At 37.7% G+C, this 19,385-nt stretch overlaps 1 protein-coding gene across 12 annotated transcripts in view; it reads left to right on the top strand.

The window, feature by feature from the left end:
- The first annotated feature begins 128 nt into the window (after positions 1-128).
- Positions 129-19,385, top strand: part of Ttc19 (tetratricopeptide repeat domain 19) — a 43,934-nt gene continuing 24,677 nt past the window's right edge. For 11 of the 12 annotated variants that reach the window (XR_013092681.1, XR_013092678.1, XR_013092679.1 and 8 more), the window contains exons 1-7: positions 129-326; positions 412-539; positions 2,381-2,491; positions 2,932-2,970; positions 3,813-3,869; positions 4,147-4,208; positions 7,128-7,222. Coding sequence is in view for 7 of the 12 variants with exons in the window: in XM_076870334.1 (XP_076726449.1) it covers positions 143-326; positions 412-539; positions 2,381-2,491; positions 2,932-2,970; positions 3,813-3,869; positions 4,147-4,208; positions 7,128-7,222 (676 nt within the window). In the remaining 5 variants the exon portion in view is untranslated. The remainder of the gene's footprint in view (positions 327-411; positions 540-2,380; positions 2,492-2,931; positions 2,971-3,812; positions 3,870-4,146; positions 4,209-7,127; positions 7,223-19,385) is intronic. The other variant, XM_076870337.1, reaches the window with a different exon arrangement.

Below are 19,385 nucleotides of genomic sequence, written 5' to 3'. Positions count from 1 at the left end.
TGTACGTCATCGCGCATGCGGAAAGCAACGATGACGCCTTCTTGGACGTAATGGCCCGACCAATCCGGCGAACCCTCTGCGCAGGGGGTGGGGCGTCCCGGGATCCGACAGGCCTGCAGTGCGCAGAGGACGCGGCGGGAGCATGTACAGGCTCTTGAGCTGGAGCCGGGGTCGAGGCCTCCTGCGGGCCGCGGGGCGGCGGTACCGGGGCTACTCGGCGCGCCTGCTCCCGGGGCCGGCAGGAGGCCCCGGGCCCGAGATGGAGGTGCCGCCACCCCGAGTTGCGCCGCACGGCCGCCGCCCGGGCCTGCTGCCGCTACTGGCAGGTGAGGGGCGCGGGCCGGGCGGGGCCGGCCGGGCGGGGACCGGGGCGCGGGCCGGGCCCGGTGACCTCAGAGCCCCTTCCTGCAGCGCTTGCCTGGTTCTCGAGGCCTTCTGCGGCAGACGCGGAGGAACAGCAGGGAGCGGGCGGGGCCGCCGCTGAGGATGCGGCGGACGAGGCAGAGGCCGAGATCATCCAGCTGTTGAAGCGAGCGAAGGTGAGGCTTCGTGAGCCCTTGTGAGCGAGGCCTTCCCTATAGTTCGCCGAAACGTGGATGGAGGCTCGGAGGATAAAATTGCCCAAAATCAGAGTGGGGAGGTTGGGATCCATTCAGTCTGGTCCGTTTCTAAAACCTGCAGTAAAATTGCTGCAGTCTCAAGTGCAGGTGGAGATGGCACCCTTGGCATATTTCTTTTGTTTGAACAAATTTTTGAAAATGTTTTATGGTTGTTTTTAGTCAATTAACCAGCCAAGATGAAGTGGGCATTATTTGCACATACTACGATCCTTAAAATGCAATTCTTCCTTTTCTCCATATCTTTTTTTTTTCCTTAATATTCTTTTTTTTTTTTTTTTCACCCCAGGCTCTCTCAGTTTGCTATTTACATTCTGTCTCCACTGTAAGGCCTCATCTACCCCTCAGACTTAAAAATGCCCCAAACCAAACTCTTCCTCTTGAATGTCTTTCCAACACATTCTTTATCTTCTCTTTATGACCATCAGTTTCTCAGCATCATTCCTAAAACTTGTGGTACTCTATCATTGCCTTCCAGTACACAGTTGTAATTCCTGTTGCCACCAAATGCAAAATATTTTTTAAATATGGCCCATTTCTCTATTTCCCTTGTTGTTGTCATCCTAGTGCAGTCACTGTCACCACCTGGAATTGATAGCCTGTCCTGGTCTTTTGACCCTCTACAATTCCTTTTCCATACATCAGTCTTAGTGATACCTACGATGCATTTTCCGTACTGCAGCCTTAGTGATATTTTAAAAATGCAAATCAGCTCATATCACTCTTGCCTGACAACTCTGAGAAATTTCCCACTGCACTTGTTAAAATTCAGACTCTTTGCCATGGTCAGCAAGACCCTAAGATCTAAACCAGCCTACCTCACCCATTCATTTGCAGTAATGCTCTGGCTCACCATTCTTCACATTTCTTTTCTGGCAGTTCTTCTGAAGAACCATTCTCTTCAACCTGTACAGGCTTCACTCATTCTCTGTGGGTCATTCTTCCTTCCAATTCCATATTTGGTTGACTTACTGACACCCTTTGTTCCTCAGTTTAATTCTTATTTCTTTGGAAGATTTCCCTGATTTCCATTGGAGGAGACTCCTTCTCACTTGCTTTTTTTGTTGTTGTTATTGCTGGGGATTGAATCCAGGGTCTTGTGCATGCAAGGCAAGCACTCTACCAACTGAGCTATAACCTCAGGCGCCCCCCCCCTCACTTCTTTCCATTGTTTTTCTTCATAGCTATTAATTAATGAATTGTAATTAAGCCTATTTCCCCCGATGGTCCCCTTCAGCCTAAAGGAAGGAAGAGAAAAAGAGGATGAGCTGGGTGCACTGGTGTGTGGCTGTAATCCCAGTGGCTTGGGAGGCTGAGACAGGAGGATCACAAGTTTAAGACCAGCCTTGGCAAATTCATGAGACCCTGTCTCAAAATAAAACATAAAAAGGGATAGGGAGGTGACTCAGTGGTTAAGTGCCCCTGGGTTCAATTCTTGGTACCAAAAAAGAAAAAAGGAAAAAGATGAAGGACAAACAGATTTCTTATAAAATATGATATAAAGATTGCTCACATTCCTTCTGCCTACATCTGTTGGCCAAAACTTCATTACACATAGCCACATATAGCTGCCAGGGAGGCTGACCTCCTTGTCATCTATAAACAATGCTTGCTGCATAGTAGGAGTCAGTAAATATCTGATGAATGAATAGCTTCTTTCTATGAATTGGGATGTATAGCCATCTGTACTTCTTTCTGGAAGCACATGCATCTGCTTTCCTTATACATCATTTAATGTTATTTTCTTTTTCTTCTCTTTTTAGTTGAGCATCATGAAAGATGAACCAGAAGAGGCTGAGCTAATATTGCATGATGCTCTTCGCCTTGCCTATCAGAGCGATAACCTGAAAGCCATCACTTACACTTATGATTTGGTAACTCTTCTAATCAGAGCTACTGATGAAGAAGGGTGGATGCTTGAAAAAGATTGTTCTTCCTGATTTCTATTCCTGACCGTTGGGGTGTTTGAAAGCTCTATTTTCATTGTTGTCATTTTCTTTTTTCTTAAACCATTGGCAGAATCACTTATGAGACGTCTCAATTCCCGACCAAAAAGAAACAAATAGCTTTTGTTTCTTTAACGATAAGTAGATCTAGATTTCATTTATTATCAACAGTATATGCAACAAAGTATTTGCTTCTTATACCATTGCTGTACTGTGCTAGCAGATTAACTGGTGACATACTTTATCCACTTTGAACTTTTGTTTTTTTAATTCAGAGGGTGACTGCCAAAGGGAATCTTTAGCTTAAAAGTTTTTGGATAAGTAGGAACACAGTGCTCTAAACTGAACAATTTGTAATTTGCTTTCAGATGGCCAACTTAGCGTTTATACGAGGTCAACTAGAAAATGTAAGTAAATCATTTTGTAATATTTTGAATTTGTGAAATACGAGCCTCTAGGGAACTGCAATAGTAATGATACAGGCTAAGCTACTATGACCCAGAATATAGTGACTCAGAGATGATGAAGTTATTTCTCTTTTTTTTTTTGACATATATTTTTTAGTTGTAGTTGGACACAATACCTTTATTTTTATTTATTTTTATGTGGTGTGAGGATCGAACCCTAGGCCTTGCATGTGCTAGGCAAGCACTTTGCTGCTGAGCCACAACACCAGCCCCTGAAGTGAGTCTACATGTAGGTTAAAGACTAAAGGCAAGATAGGCATCTCTGCTGTCTGGTTCAGAAGTCTGGTTCTTTCTAAGCTGCATGGGTCAGCTGACACTTTCAGCCTGCAGGAAGGGAGAAAAAGAAGATGAAGGGCAAGCAGCATCCTTATAAGTTATGGTTTAAAAAGTTCACATTCTTCCTTCATGCAACTCCTGGCCACAGTTTCATCATATGACTACATGTAGCTTTAAGGAAGGCTGATCTGCTAAAAATTGAGGGGATTTTATAGCCATAATGATGGGAGAGTGACTATTGGGGACAATTTGCAATCTCTGCCACAGTGATTTGATGAGAAGTTGATTTCTACTCATCCACAGAGTTTAGATTAAGATACACAGGATGTGGGACCCTGATACTTTGGTTCATTTTCCTTCCAAAAAAGTACTTTTCTGTGTGTTTGGGGTGTGTGTGTTTACACATGTGTATATACATAGGAGTGCTACATCAGACTGACACTTAGAATCCAAGGGTCATGTAGAGAATCGGGCCCAAATGAAAAATCTTTTCCTTACGCTTTTAGGCAGAACAACTTTTTAAAGCAACAATGAGTTACCTGCTTGGAGGGGGCATGAAGCAGGTAAGAATATTGCCTATTATTGGCCCCTCATTGAAGCGGTTTTTAAAATAGTTTTGCTTCCTGAAAACCTCTCCCCCAGTCTTCAATGTGTGCTTTGACCAAAAAAGGTGAATTTTTTGCTCCTGTACCTCTATAAAAATGGCCAATCTTTCATTAATTCAAAAGCATGGTTGCTGAGAACTTCACTAATTTATCTAAAAGTCAAGAAGTTGATCTGAAATAATCTGTGAGGAAGTTTTACTTGTCATGAATTACCTTTATTTCTCTCTCCCAATAGGAAGATAATGCAATAATTGAAATCTCCCTAAAACTGGCCAGTATCTATGCTGCTCAGAATAGGTAAGTGTGGTTAGAATGTAGGTGTAACAGTGGCGAGAGAATGGGCCTATGGGCAGGAAACTCTGATCCTAGGGTGTCATATAATCTTCATTTACCTACAAGTCATCAGGGTCTTCAAAAAATTGGCTTTCACCTTTCAATTGTCCCATCCCTTGTCTTAGCAGTCTTCAGGCTTTTCCAGGTCTGCCCTGCTTTTTCCTTTAGCTTGCTGAGGGGAAGCACACGGCCCTCACACCTGGCTGTGTGATAAAGCTAGTCAAGTTTTTTGTTCCTGCTTGAAGCGAGAAGGGAAGTTAAAATGTGAACCAGGAACCATAGTTAGCTCTTCCTAGAAGTGGAGAGAGCAATGTAAAATTGTCGGGGATAATACACTTTGAAGAAACCACTTTCTTTCTTTCTTTCTTTTTTTTTTTAATTAATATTTTTTAGTTGTAAATGGATCTTTTATTTATTTATTTATATGCGGTGCTGAGGATCGAACCCAGGGCCCACATGCCAGGCAAGTGCTCTACCACTGAGCCACAACTCCAGCCCCAAGAAACCACTCTCTTGATATAGGCATCAGCAAAAGAAGTTGTTAGGTATCAAGGTACATGGTGAGAGTCACTGTGGGAGTATCTTGTGGTTCATTTTCATTATCCATTCTGATAAAATAGCAGCTTTTTTTTTTCTTTTTTTTCCTTTCTTTTGGGTACTGGGGATTGAAGCTAGGGGTGCTTTACCACTGAGTTATATCCCCAGCCCTTTTTAAAATTTTTTATTTTGAAATGGTTTTGCTAAGTTTTGCTGAGGCTAGCCTCGGATTTGCCATTCTCGTGTTTTAGCCTCTGAGCCATTGGGTTTACAGGCTTGCGCCACCATGCTTGACAATAAATGGCTATTTTTAAGACCTTAGCAGAGGTTTTGAATAAAATATTTTGTTTAAATGACTTGACCACTGTCCTTATGTAGAGTTGATGATAGGGTAGGTTTCTGGAAGGGGAACTAGCTGAGAGTACAGGAGAGATCTATAAATAAGTAAGTCATTTCTTATAAAGAAAAAAAATATGCCAGGTACATAGGATGACTTTAGACAACAATTTAGATAACATGCCAAAGGCTGAGAGCACTGATGAGTGAGGGCCTTTTATTCCCATCAGTTTCTAGGTGGAGTTCAAAGAAGAAGCATATAGGATGTAAGCAGAGAACTCTAGACTGGAATTTTATTGGGGGTGAGTTTAGGGGGAGAATTAAAACTAGCTTTCCTTACATTTTTAGTTACTGCAGAATTTGGTGCCAGAGATTTGGAGTGACATCAAGTCAGATACTGTACAAAGGGTTCTCATTGAAGCCCTGGTACTGGTCTCTGCTGTCCTAGTCACAGCTTCTTCATTTTCATCAAGCCCTCTCTGCATTTTGATTGAATGTAGAACTTCCGAGGGCCTTTGACTTCAAGTTGTCTAAAGAGCTTTAAGTTTGATGGGTACCAGGAAATGTTTTGGCTGAGGTCAATCTTCCTAGGAAGAGTATCAAATAGGAGTAGATGTCGGTGGAACTGAACTGCTCAGGTAAGAAGCCAATAAAAACCAATAAAACATAGGAAAGTAAGACAAATTTATAATCTTGTAGATGTGAAAGCTTTTATAGTATCCATTAATAATTAACCTCTAAGTACTTTTCATTCTGTTTTGTTGAGAGAATCATAAGGTAGAAGACAAGGCCAGGTCCTGAGGCTTAGAAAGTCTAATATGAGTCAGGAGAGGAATTTTTTTTTTTTTGTAGCTGTAAACAGCATAAATGTATTTGTTAATTTTATGTGGTGCTGAGCATTGAACACAGTGCCTCAGATATGCCAGGCAAGCGCTGTGCCACTGAGCTACAGCCCCACAAGCGAGGAATTTTTTATAGGCCTCTTGCTCTACTGGGAGCATTTTGTGGCAGCCTCTTCCTGCCCCCATGTCTTGGCTGAAAAGGATCCCTGCTACCAAGGTTTGGGTCCAGAGAAGAAAGGGAATGCTTTTGTTCTAAGAATAGAGTAACTCAGCAGGGTCATCAGCTCTTCCCTGGGAAGGCACTAGAGGAAAAGAGTTGAGATTTATAGTGCTACTTCTGGTAAGATAGTAGAGGCAACATGGAAGAGCAAAAATCAAAACTAAGCTCCTACATAGAGGAGGAATTGCATTTTTTGGAACCCAGAGACACTTAGCCACTGATCCACATGCCCAAGTCCTTCTTTATTTTTGGTGTCTCAAAAGAATTGTGAAGGGCCTCGAGTTGCTTTGAATTCTCTTGTCTCAGCTTCATGAGCCACTGGGGTTACATGTATGCACTGCCTTGCCCAGCTTGAAGGAGAAATTTCTGTCATATTCCTCTGCATCTCTTTATAGAAATCAGAGAGTCAATCTGCATGCTTGGATGCCATCTTCAGTTGACTGAGGGTCCAGAACTAGAGTTAGTCTAAATATTGCCATGGCTAAAAGTTTCATTACTTTGGAAAACTTTTATCAAAGACTTATAGTTTGAGAGAAGTATTATACAATCAAAAGCTCCCCAGAAGCTACATGAACGCAGCAATTGGAATCCCCAGTGCAGGGGGAGCTGAGCTTCCCTTTGTTAGGTCATACTTCATATTACTTTGATCAGGTATGGGCTTTCCCATGCTTACTCATTTGAGACTGATAGTGAGAGATGATGAAAGACCACTGGTTATGTCAGTTGTGAAAATTTTCACAGCATCCCTAGCTTTTCATGTTTTAATTTACCTTAAATAGATTACTTTAGAAAAAAATTTGAGAATTGGTAGATTGATAGCCCAGAGATACTTTAAGCATAATTCCTACTTCCCTTTACCAATAATGCTGAAACCTGAGCTGGAAAGATGGAGGTAAAAGAAGAGTTTGAGAAAAGGTAAATAGTTGATTATTGATCTTTGTTTCACAGACAAGAATTTGCTCTCGCTGGCTATGAATTCTGCATTTCAACTCTAGAGGAAAAAATTGAACGAGAAAAGGAATTATCAGAAGATGTTATGTCAGGTAGGAAACCGGACTCTTCTGGATGTTGTGTTTTCTCCACAAAAGGCTTATGTCTGTTTTAGGGAGGGTAAGATATCCATTGTTCACTGTGACTCTAATATTATGAAGTCTGGAATAAGATGGGATATTTTGTTTGAATGATTTGATAGCTCTTTTGTTTGTATTTTTTATTTGAACTGTCTTTGAAGATGTGTTCATAAATTATCAGTCAATTTTAATCTATATATAACCTCCAAGAAATTGGGAAGCAGAAAGGGAAGGCCTTTCTCTTGCCTCTTAGTTCAACTACTAGATTTCTTTCTTTCTTTTTTCTTTTTCTTTTTTTTTTTTTGGTGGTGGTGGGGTGCTGGGAATTTAACCCAGAGCTTTGTGTACATGAGGCAAGCCCTCTACCAACTGAGCTATATCCCCGGCCCCTCAACTACCAGTCAGAATGCAGTAATTACTTTTCTTAATAGCAGCAGGTTAAGGAAAGACAGAAAGAAGTTTTGCGTTTTTTCCACACTTGTAGAAACTGGAAATGGAATGAGGTTGGCTGGAACCCTTCAAAGGGTATGCCATTTTGGGTTTCTTAATTTTGTATAAAGTATTAGGAGTTTTCAGATTTGACATTTGTTCAGTAACTTCTTTCATACCTGCTGTATGCCAAGAGCTAGTGAGATATTGGGGATCCCGTGGTCAAGTGTAATTCATGAAGTAAGACACCACAATAGAGTTGTCCTCCAATTCTCTCTTGAACCATACATCAGTTTTTCTTTTTCTTCTCCATCACTCCACTGAAGCCACTTCTCTCAGAGTCACCAAATCTAGCAGTCATTTTCTCAATCCTTAGCTTTCTTATTCATTAGCAGCTTTGACTTGGGATTAATCTCTTCTACTGGAAATACATTCCTTTGATTTTGGGGCACCTTACTCATGTCTTTCCCTTACTGACCTCAAGTGGTGATAGAGTTCAGAGCTATCCACACTCTCCATTTTTCCCTCTGCCCTCATGCCCTAGGAGAAACCATGTACTCTCATACTTTTTAGATTTACATCTTCAGCCCCAGCTTGCACCTGAATAGCAGACTTATGGGTATGATTGCCTACCTGTCATCTTGACTTGAATGGTGAATGGTCATCTCACACTTAACATATCTAGAATGGATCTTTTCAATTCTGTCACTCACAAATTTGTTTCTCCACAAGTCAGTCCAGGTTAGTAAGTGGCACTAATAATCATCCAGTTGCTTAGCCATAAAGCTTTGGCCCAGTTGCTTTGGACCTATAAGGCCCTCTGATCTGTCCCCCACCAATCTTTCCTACATCATCCATTGCACTCTCCTTGCTCATTCCATTCTTACCACACTGAATCTCTGTTGTTCTTGCACATCCCAAGTTCATGCCATCTTTTTTTTTTTTTTGCAGGGGGTGGGGTGGTACCGAGGATTGAACTCAGGGGTCCTCAACCACTGAGCCACAACCCCAGCTCTATTTTGTATTTTCTTTAGAGACAGGGTCTCACTGAGTTGCTTAGCACCTTGCCATTGCTGAGGCTGGCTATGAACTTGGGATCTTCCTGTCTCAGCCTCCTGAGATGCTGGAATTACAGGCGTGTGCTAGCTTATCCCACCATGCCATCTTTAAGGCCTTTTTGCTTAATATTTTCTCTGTCTAGATTGTTCTCCCATACTCTTCCATGGGTAGCTGCCTCATTTTATTCAGATCTCTGCTCAGATATTTCTTCAGAGGCTTATCCTGACTAAAATAATCATCTCTTCCTACATAGTATTATTTACCTCTTTAACTTTTCTTCATCATGCTTTAAAGTAGAGATCTGTGTTATGTGCTTGTCTGAATTACCAATAAAAGTATATTTTTGTTCAAGCATTTTTAGTTTTTGTCTTTCCTATCAAAGAGGGATCAAGACATCATCTGGGGGCTGGGGCTGTAGCTCAGTGGTAGAGTGCTTGCCTTGCAAATGTGAGGCACTGGGTTCAATCCTTCAATCCTCAGCACCACATAATAAATAAATATAGTGTGTCTAAGAAATATTAAAAAAAAATCTGTTTTGCTATTACTAAATCCTCAGAACCTATAGTAGTGCCTGGCATATAATAGAAGCTCAGAAGACTCAAGAAAAATGAGTAAGCAAATACAATTTTAGTGTAGCATGGAAGTGCTATAAGGAAACTAACAAAAGGTACGAAAACAAATCTGTCAAGTGTGTGAACTAACTACTAGTCGAACGCTTGACCCTAGTGTAGGAGTGTATATCTATCTTTTTCAATTCCAAAAGCCCAGTTATCATTTAAAAAAAAAATGAAGAAAAGCCTAAAGAAAAATGTAAAGGTCATCATCCTTAATCCTGCTGCTAAGAAAGAACTATTTTTTAGAGTATGTCTTTTTTGGCTTTTCCTCTCATGCTGTTTATGTTTTAAGAAATAAATTAGGGGGGCTGGGGTTATGGCTCAGCGGTAGAGTGCTAGTTGAGCACGCGTGAGGCCCTGGGATCGATCCTCAGCACCCCATACAAATAAACAAGTGAAATGGAGATATCATGTCTAACTACAACTAAAAACTAAATAAATATAAAAAAAAAAGAAATAAGTTAGGGACCATATGTAACCTGAGTGTTTTTTTGTTTTTTTGTTTCTTGGTGCTGAGAATTGAAACCAGGGTCTTGTGCATGCAAGGCAAGCGTGCTACTAACTGAACTACATCCCCAGCCCCTATAACCTAATTTAAAAAAAAAAAAATTTTTTTTTAGTTTTAGATGGACACAATACCTTTATTTATTTATTTATTTTTATGTGGTACTGAGGATCAAACCTGGTGCCCCATACGTGCGAGGCAAGTGCTCTGCTACTGAGCCACAATCCCAGCCCTAACATGATTTTTTAAAAATATATATATTTTAGTTGTAAATGGACCTTTATTTTATTTATATGTGGTGCTGAGACTTGAACCCGGGGCCTCACACATGCTAGGCACAAGGGCTCTACCACTGAGCCACAACCCCAGCCCCCTAACCTGATTTTTAATAGCTAGTAAATGTAATATGGAAATACTTTTCGTAGATAAAGGAATTCTTGCTGGATAGAGCAAGCTAATTTCTATTGTAAACATATAATTTTATTTCTAGAGAAATAAATTCTTTCTCAGGTTTGTACAAAGCAAATCATTTATCAAAGAAAACATTACTAAAAATCATATTAAAACCTTGGTCTGACTGGACATGGTGGTACACGCCTGTAATCCCAGCGGCTCAGGAGGTCAAGGCAGGAGGATTTCGAGTTTAAAGCCAGCCTCAGCAAAAAAGCAAGTTGCTAAGCAACTCAGTGAGACCCCGACTCTAAGTAAAATACAAAATAGGGCTGGGGATGTGGCTTAGTGGTCAAGTGCCCCTGAGTTCAATCCCTGGTACCAAAAACAACAACTACAAAAAAACAAACTAAAAAAACCTGGTCTGGAGTCTTTGCTTCCCTGTATTGTAGATCAGTAGTGATTACTGAGGAAATGTCTATAAAAATCTATGTGAAAATATAGTTACAAAATGGTATAATTAATAAGACCCTAATTTTCTAAAATACTGAAGATTAAATATAGGCAGAGAACAGAGGTTGAATGATCTTTATCAAAATGTAGACAGTGACTTTCCCTGATTGGTAGATTTATAGGAGATTTATATTTCATGTTTTTCTGGATATTCTATAATTTTTTACTGTAAATTTATATTTTTTCTCTTCAAACTTAATTTTTTTTTTTTTAAGTTGTTGATGGACCTTTATTTTATTTATTCATATGCAGTGCTGAGAATTGAACCCAGGGCCTCACACATGCTAGTCAAGTGCTCTACTACTGAGGGGCAACCCCAGCCCTGAAACTTAATTTTTGTTGTTAACAATATATAGTATAAAAAAAGCCAAATAGTATTTCAGGGCTTAATTTACAATAGCATTTCCTTGCCACTCTTCATTCCATCTATTTTCTTTTTTTTTTTTTATTAGTTGTTACAAATATTCCATCTATTTTCAATGCAACTAATTTCTTCTGATATTTACTTTCATATTTCTAAGTTATGTAAAATTTGCTATTTCTTGATTTATTATTTTAGGAAGCTATTGACTTATGGAAGAGTGAAGATTTAGCACAAGTTGTGCTTATGTACAAATATTCCCTTTGTTAAGTAGTGTTATCTGCTGAGCCAGGGATACTATGTTTACAACTTTATGTACAACGTTTCATTTTTCTCTGGGATAACTTTTTTGGTTGCTTGGTTTTATATTTCTAGGACCTGTTATTCGTTTTATCATAGTACTTGCTTTCTTCAGTTCCAGACCCTTATGGTGTTCCTGGAAGCTGGTTGGCTTCTCTCTCACTGGTATGTCTGGCTGTAGGCATTCAGTTGTCATTTCCCTTTTAGGTGCTTAGTAATTTACCATTTTCTCTCTGCTTTGTATTGTCTGTAGTTTTTTAAAAAATATCTATTTTTTAGTTGTAGGTGTACATAATACCTTTATTTTATTTTAATATGGTGCTGAGAATCAAACCCAGTGCCTCACGTACGCTAAAAAAGCACTCTACCACTGAGCCACACCCCAGCCCCTTGCCTGTAATTTTTTGGTATCATCTCCCTTGATTTTTCTCTATACTTTCTTTAGCCTTGTAGCTTTATAATGGCATATCTACATTGTAGTATAGTTCTCTGTTATTGGACATCAGTGTATTTATTGTTTTTAAATACATTCTTAGCATTGAACTTCTTTATCAAAAGTAATACATTTTAAGGTTGTTGATGAATATTGCCAAATTTTGAAATAACTGCTAGTTTACATTTTCTGTTTTACTATTTGTTTACTTTGTGACTTGGTCAAATTAATTAATTTCTTTGTGCTTTGATCTTTAGTATGAGATTGAGTAATTTTCCCAACAGATCTTTGAATGATTGAATGAATTGATGTATATAAAGTATTATAATGATGCCTAATAATAATAGGTGCTCAAAAGTGTTAACTATTATTGGTTTTTATTATTGTGATAAAGCTGTGTCCCCCTTTTCCCAAAAATTCATTAATTTTTTTATAACCTTTGTAAGCCTCATGATATGACATTGTTGTATAACCCAGCTTTTTTTTTTCCTTCTCCTCCTTTGATAAGCAGTGAGGTGTGTATCATTTGTTTGTTTTCTTAAGTAAGACTGTTAACCCTTGGTTTTTGAGTTCCCTCTCCTTATTTGTATTTATAAAGTGGTTGATTTTTTTTTTTTTCCAAATAGGAAATGTGAAACTAACGTTTGTATAGTTTAAAGAATAAGAACAGGAAGTGACAGTGAATTACTAGATTCTTGGATGCTGTGTGTCTCTGCACTGTGTGTGCCCAACCCCAGTCTCTTTTTCCTTGTTACCTCATTATCAAAAGCTCAGTTTCCTTGATCTCCTTCCTGTGGGGGTATGTGCTCAAGGATAGATAACTTTGCCCTAGGATGGGAAAAGGTAATCTCTTGTTCCCTGCCCCAGATTAGGGAAGGGGAGAGGGAGAGAGAATAGGAAAAGGACAAACATATCCCTTTTAAAATAATCCTTAACAGCATACTGATGTGGACACAGCCACATCAATGTTTATAGCAGCACAATTCACAATAGCTAAATTGTGGAACCAACCTAGATAAAGAAACTGTGGTATATACACAATGGAATACTACTCAGCATTAAAAGAGAATAAAATCATGGCATTTACAGGTAAATGGATGGAGTTGGAGAATATCATGCTAAGCGAAGTAAGCCAATCTCCCAAAACCAAATGCCAAATGTTTTCTCTGTTATGAGGATGTTGATCCATATGGGGATGGGGGTTCGGAGCATGGGAGGAATGGAGGAATTTTAGATAGGGCAAAAAGGAGGGAGGGGAAGAGAAGAAGGGACATGGGGGTAGGAAAGAATGAGATGGACATCATTACCCTAAGTTCATGTATGAACAAATGGTGTGACTCTACTTTGTGTACAACCAAAGATATGAAAAATTGTGCTCTGTATGTGTACTATGAATTGAAATGCATTCTGCTGTCATATATAACAAATTAGAATAAATTTAAAAAAATAAGCCTTTGAGCAGTGTGGGTGAAGTGGACCACTGTTACACCCTTCCTGTTATCAGGTGGAATTATTATTTATAGGAGCAAGAGGCTAGTTCTCACTGCATCTTGCACCTCACAAATATGCAGAGATAAATTGAGAGAAAATAGGTTTTATTCAAAGCCCGCTTTGAAGGAAGGTAGAAGAAATTTTTTAATCCAAAATTTTCATCTCTAGAGGCTCTGGGGAAGGAAATCTTTCAAAGAAGAGGCAAAGAGGAAACTTAATGGGACAAAAGGCAGGAAATATGCATATGCAGATTTTAGTATCCTATGCAAACAGGCCACTTTTAGCTTCTTAGGTATCTCCTAGCGCCTTTACTCTCAGTGTAAGGAAATAAAGGTTGCAGAAATACAATAATTAGGAAGTTGTCCTTCATTTCAGCCTGTTTCATTTCTACCCAAGATACTGCTCTCCTTAATTTTGCTAAAGCATTCATTTGCTTTTCTTTAGCTTTACTGCTGCATTCCTTTAGAAGATATTTTTATGGTTCCTTATTAAAACTTACATAATGAATCACATAGTATGTATTCAGTTTAGGGATTTTTATGACTTGCATGAGACAAATCTTTTGGAATTCAATCTATATTTCTTGGTTTATTTCTTTTGCTTTTACTAATTGTTAATCAGTACTAACCGAATAACTATTCTGTGCTGGGTGGTGTTCTAGGATTCCAGTAGCAGCAAGTAAAGCAAATGTCCCTGCTCTTCTGAAGCTTCATGCTTAGAAAAGTATTTTTCACCTTTAAAATAAGTTGAATATTCCCCCCATCCTTCTAAGTTTCTCTTTAAACTTTTTCTCTGGAATTTATTTTTGTGTGAAATTGATAACTACTTTTCTTTTTTCTCTTTCGGTATTGGTGATGGAACCCAGGGCCTCATCCATGCCAGGCAAGCACTCTTACCACTAAGTTATGCCCCTAATCTTTTCTGTTTTCATTTTGAAACAGTCTTGCTAAATTGCTCAGGCTGGCCCTCAAACTTGGGATCCAATTTCTCAGCCTTTCAAGTAGCTGGAATTACAGATGTATACCTCCACTCTCAGTTGATAACTACTTTCTTCAAGAGAATAATCATCATTAAGAAATTTGGTGTCTGACCTCCCTGCCCCTCACCCCCACCCCCTTAGGGCTTTCTATTCTGATTTATTCATCTGATGAGTCTTGTAGCAGTAAAAATTGTTGAGTTTTATGAGTTACATATTTGAGTTATATTATAAAACAGCTAACACATGCTCCTCTTTTAAAATTTCTTCCCATTTTCACATGAATTTTATATTCTGAATTTCAGAAGTGTTTTGTAAAGTTCCTAAAGTATTTTGAGACCAAAGTATTAGATTCATATTATATTGATATAAATTACTTGAGGAGATTGCCATCTGATTGAGTTAGAAAACCTTTACTGCAAATAGTAGCAGAAAATGTCAAATAAATTAGATTAAACTGTACAGGCACTTTTTCTCAAGTAACTGGCAGTTCAGTGATTAGCCAGGCTATTGAGTAAATCCTGAATGATCAGAATTGTCTATCGTAGTAACTTATGTATGTACCTTTTGTATAATAACTTTATGTATCTGAGATCATTGCATTTCTTTTCCAGTTCTTAATTTTATGGGTTTATTTCTTTTCTTTAAATTAGTAAGATTTTTCACATTGATTCTTCCTGCTCATACTCTTCTGAGTTATTTTCATTTTCATATTTTAAGTAATCAAAATATTTCTGGACATAATATTTGATTGGATGAGAACTTGAAATCTGGAGCTTGAATTTGGAGTGTGAATTCTGGATCTACCACTGATTAGCACTGTTATTGTGGACAAGATATTTTTCAGTTTCTTCATTGGTAAAATAAGAGTAATAATAGAAGCTACCTCAGAGAATTAAATGCCCTAAGATTGTTAAACATTTTTTAAAAGTTTTATGCAATGTAGTGATCAAGCTAATTATTCAGTGGCTCCTCACCCTCAATTGATGATCTTTCTAACCATTATATTCATTGTATCTTCTTGATTTTGGCAATTTTGTTGATCTTTTCAGAGAGCCAGATTTTTGTTTCATTGTTTTTCTCTGTTGTTTTTCGGTTTCACTTATTTCCACTCTAATCTTTAATACATCTTTCCTGTTTTGGCTTTATTTTGTGTGTCTCACCTTTCCCGATAGTTTCCTAGGTGAAAAACTAGGCTAATAATTTTTTTTTTCCTAAATAGGCCTTTGTAATTATAAAATTTACCTGCATCTAACAGATTTTGATACATTATAATTTCATTTTCATGTATCTCAAAGTACTTTCTAATTCTTATAATTTCTTTGAATCTTTGGCTATTTAGGAATGTGTTTATTAATTAACAAATATTTGTGAATTTCTCACATTTCCTTCTGTTGTTAATTCTCATTTTATACCATTGTGATCAGACAGTACACTTTATGTGAGGTCCAGTCCTTTTAAAGTTTGAGACTTGTTTTTATGGCTCCACATGTGGTTTATTCTGGTGAACGTTGCATGTGCAAATTTGAGACAAGTGTGTGTGTTGTCTTGTGAGTGTTTTATGTCTGTTAGGTCTAGTAGGTTGATAGTGTTGTTTTCCATATCCATATTTTGTCTAGTTTTTCAAGATGAAATTTTATTGTGCTCTTTCTTCATTATACACATTTCTATGATCTGCTTAAACAATCCCAAATATATATGCATATACACATGAATATATATACATTATATGTACATCTTTATTGCATATTATCCCTTCATCAGATAAATGATCTTTTCCCTATTTTTAAGTTTTTCCACAAATTTTAGTTTTATGATTTCTACTATATCTTATTCTTAGATTTTTGTGAGTCATTTTTTCAGTGTCTTTTGTGAAAATGGTGTTGTTTTTTTTTTTTTAAACTGAATCTCAATTGTCTTGTGATAGGGAATCTTAAAATTAGTATGCAAAGTATTAGTCTAATTTTTGCATTTTAAAAACTGCTTTCCATTTTTGTTACTTCCTTTGTTCTCAGTCCCTCCTTTAGAGAATTTCCCTCATCAATCTCCATTTATAGTTTGGAGGAAAGGTACTTATATGATTTTCAGCTTTATCAGGAGTAACCTAAAATTTCTTTTTATATTTATTTAGACATTTAGCTCATTACTGGGAAAAATGTCTGTTTTCACTGTCTTCTGTAAGATGAGCTGAATACACTTTGAACATTCTGCCTTTCCCTTTTCATTATCTGGAAGTATAGACTTAGTGGAACTTACCGTAGAAGAGCATTTCGAAGGTGGTTTATTGGCTGGATATTTTCTAGGATTTGGCAGTCACATTAGTTATGGAGTTGTCTCCGTGAGAATTGCCTGGTATATGGTGAACATTTTCATCAACATGAGTGTTTGATGAATGCTTCTCTTCTGCTTGTTTTGGACTTTTATTCAGGAATGTCACTCACCATTGGCTTCTCTACTCACATTTATCCTTTTTTAAAAAAATCTTTCTTTATTTATTTTTATGTGGTGCTATAGATAGAACCCAGTGCCTCTCATGTGTGAGGCAAGTGCTCTACCATGGAGCCACAGCCCCAGCCTCCACATTTATCCTGTTTTCTTGCATACATTTTGGAGATTTCTTCAGTGTGTTCCACATTACTAATTTATTATTCGGAAGAGTAAATTCTGTTTTTCTTCTTATGGTTCGTTTTAAAAATGTCAAGAAAGGGCTGGGGATGTGGCTCAAGCTGTAGCGTGCTCGCTTGGCATGTGTGCGGCCCGTGTTCGATCCTCAGCACCACATACAAACAAAGATGTTATGTCTGCCGAAAACTAAAAAAAAAAAAAAAAGTCAAGAAAAATGAAAGTGTGAAGAATTTAACTAATACCCTATTTACCTTCCCCTCTGCTTTGTCAAATGTAAGTATTTTACAATATTTGCTGCTTATTTAGGTGAGTTTAACCCCCCCCCCCCCCCCACACACACACATAATACTCTCCCTGCCTACATGTATCTACTATCCTGAATTGGGTCTTGTTTATCTATTTATTATACTTGTATATATCAGTAAGCAATATTTAATAGTGCTAATATGTTTTAAAACTTTGTAGGAATGGCATCTGCAATTTGCTTTTTTTGTTTTTAAACATTTATATTTTAGTTGTAGGTGGACACAATACCTTTATTTTATTTTTATGTGGTCCTGAGGATTGAACCCAGTGCCTCACACAGTGCCTCAGAGGTGAGTGTTCTTTCCTCTGAGCCACAACCCCAGCTCTGCAATTTGCTTTTTTTACTCAACTTTGTTATTGAGATGTATCTATGTTGATACTAAAAGTAGTTTTTTTTTTTTTTTTTTAAACACAGAGGCTATTTACTTATGGAAGTACAACATGTCTTCTGGATTGACTCTGTCCAGAAGAGGCAATTAATTTCCTCTTATTAATCCACTGTTGTGGGTGAGGGGGGGAGCCTTTTTTCCACACTGACAAGGAGTGATACACTATAGAGATGGCTCTCACTCATTCATACACTAAAACTGCAGTATGGAAATCCGTGTTCTGAATATATCACAGTGTAAAATTTTTTTTGATGATCTAGGGGTATGAAAAAGAATTTCATTGTGGCATTAGTATGTTTCTGATCACTTGTAAAGCAGAACATCTTTTCATGTATTTATTGGCTGTTGAAATTTCCTGCTCTGAAAATTCTATGTATCTTTTTTGAAAATTAGACTTCTATTTATAAATGATATTTGGGTTCCTTTTGACATAATTATACATATAAGGAATTTGATTTCATTCCCCATTCCCTGTCCTGTTTCCTCCCCCACTCCTCTGCTGATCTTTCTTTCACTCCTTTGTTTTTGTTTGGTACTTTCTATATATACATAAGGGAGATATTCCCTTTGGTTTATGTATTATATGACATGGTTCTGTTAGATTCAGTTCATATTTCTTTCCCTTTCCTCCACCTCCCCTCCACCTCATTCTCCTACTTCTACTCCACTGATGTTCCCTATATCTTTATATTTGATACCCTTCCTCACTGCCCTCTTTCCCTTATTTTGCTTTAGCTTCCACATAAGAGAAAAAACATTCCCTTGATTTTCTGAGTCAAGTTTATTTTTCTTAGCATGATTTTCTCCATTTCTGTCCATTTACTGGCAGATGCCATTATATCATTCTTTTTTTGGGGGGAGGGGCTGAGTAAAACTCCATTGTGTATTCATACCACATTTTGTTGAACCATTCATCTATTGATGGGCATCTGGGTTGATTCTATAATTTGACTATATTGTGAATTGTGCTGCTATAAACACTATATATATATAAAATATGCTGATTTTAGTTCTTTTAGATAAATATTGAGCAGGTTAGCTGGGTCAGATGGTGGTTTCCTTTTTAGTTTTTTGAGAAATCTCCATATTGCTTTCCAAAGTGGTTGTACTAATTTGCAGTACCACCAATGGTGTATGAGTGTACCTTTTTCTCTCCCCAACCTCACCAGCATTTGTTGTTAATTTGTATCCTTGATAATTGCTATTCTGTCTGGATTGAGATGGAATTTTAGTGTAGTTTTGATTTGCATTTCCCTTATTGCTATAGATGTTGAACATTTTTTCATATATTTGTTGGCCACTTGTGTTTCTTGAGAAATTTATTTAGTTCTTTTGCACATTTATTGATTGGTTATTTGTAGTTTTTGTGGTACTAGGGATTAAACCCAGGGCCTTGTGAATGCTAAGCACACATTCTACACTGAGCCACATTCCCAGCCCCCTTGCTTATTTTTTAAGGAATTTTTGTTTCTTAGCGATTTGTAAGAGTTCTTCGTGTATTTGAACTTCTTATTGTTTTGTGGGTTACATAACTTTTTTGTGGCTTGTCTTTTTACTTTAGTGCATTTGATACACAGATTATAATTTGGATGTTAATAAGATGCTTTTGATATTTTCTTTGATGGTTGTTGCTTTATGTGTCATTTAATAAAGTCCTTTACTCTTCTAAGGTTATAAAGATATTCTCTTCTAAATATTTGCCTTTTTTTACATTTAGTCTCCAATTTTCCTTAGAGCTTATTTGT

Source organism: Callospermophilus lateralis, chromosome 11, assembly GCF_048772815.1.
Source record: "Callospermophilus lateralis isolate mCalLat2 chromosome 11, mCalLat2.hap1, whole genome shotgun sequence".
NCBI classification, from domain to species: Eukaryota; Metazoa; Chordata; class Mammalia; order Rodentia; family Sciuridae; genus Callospermophilus; species Callospermophilus lateralis.
This window is presented reverse-complemented; position numbering and strand designations above follow the sequence as displayed.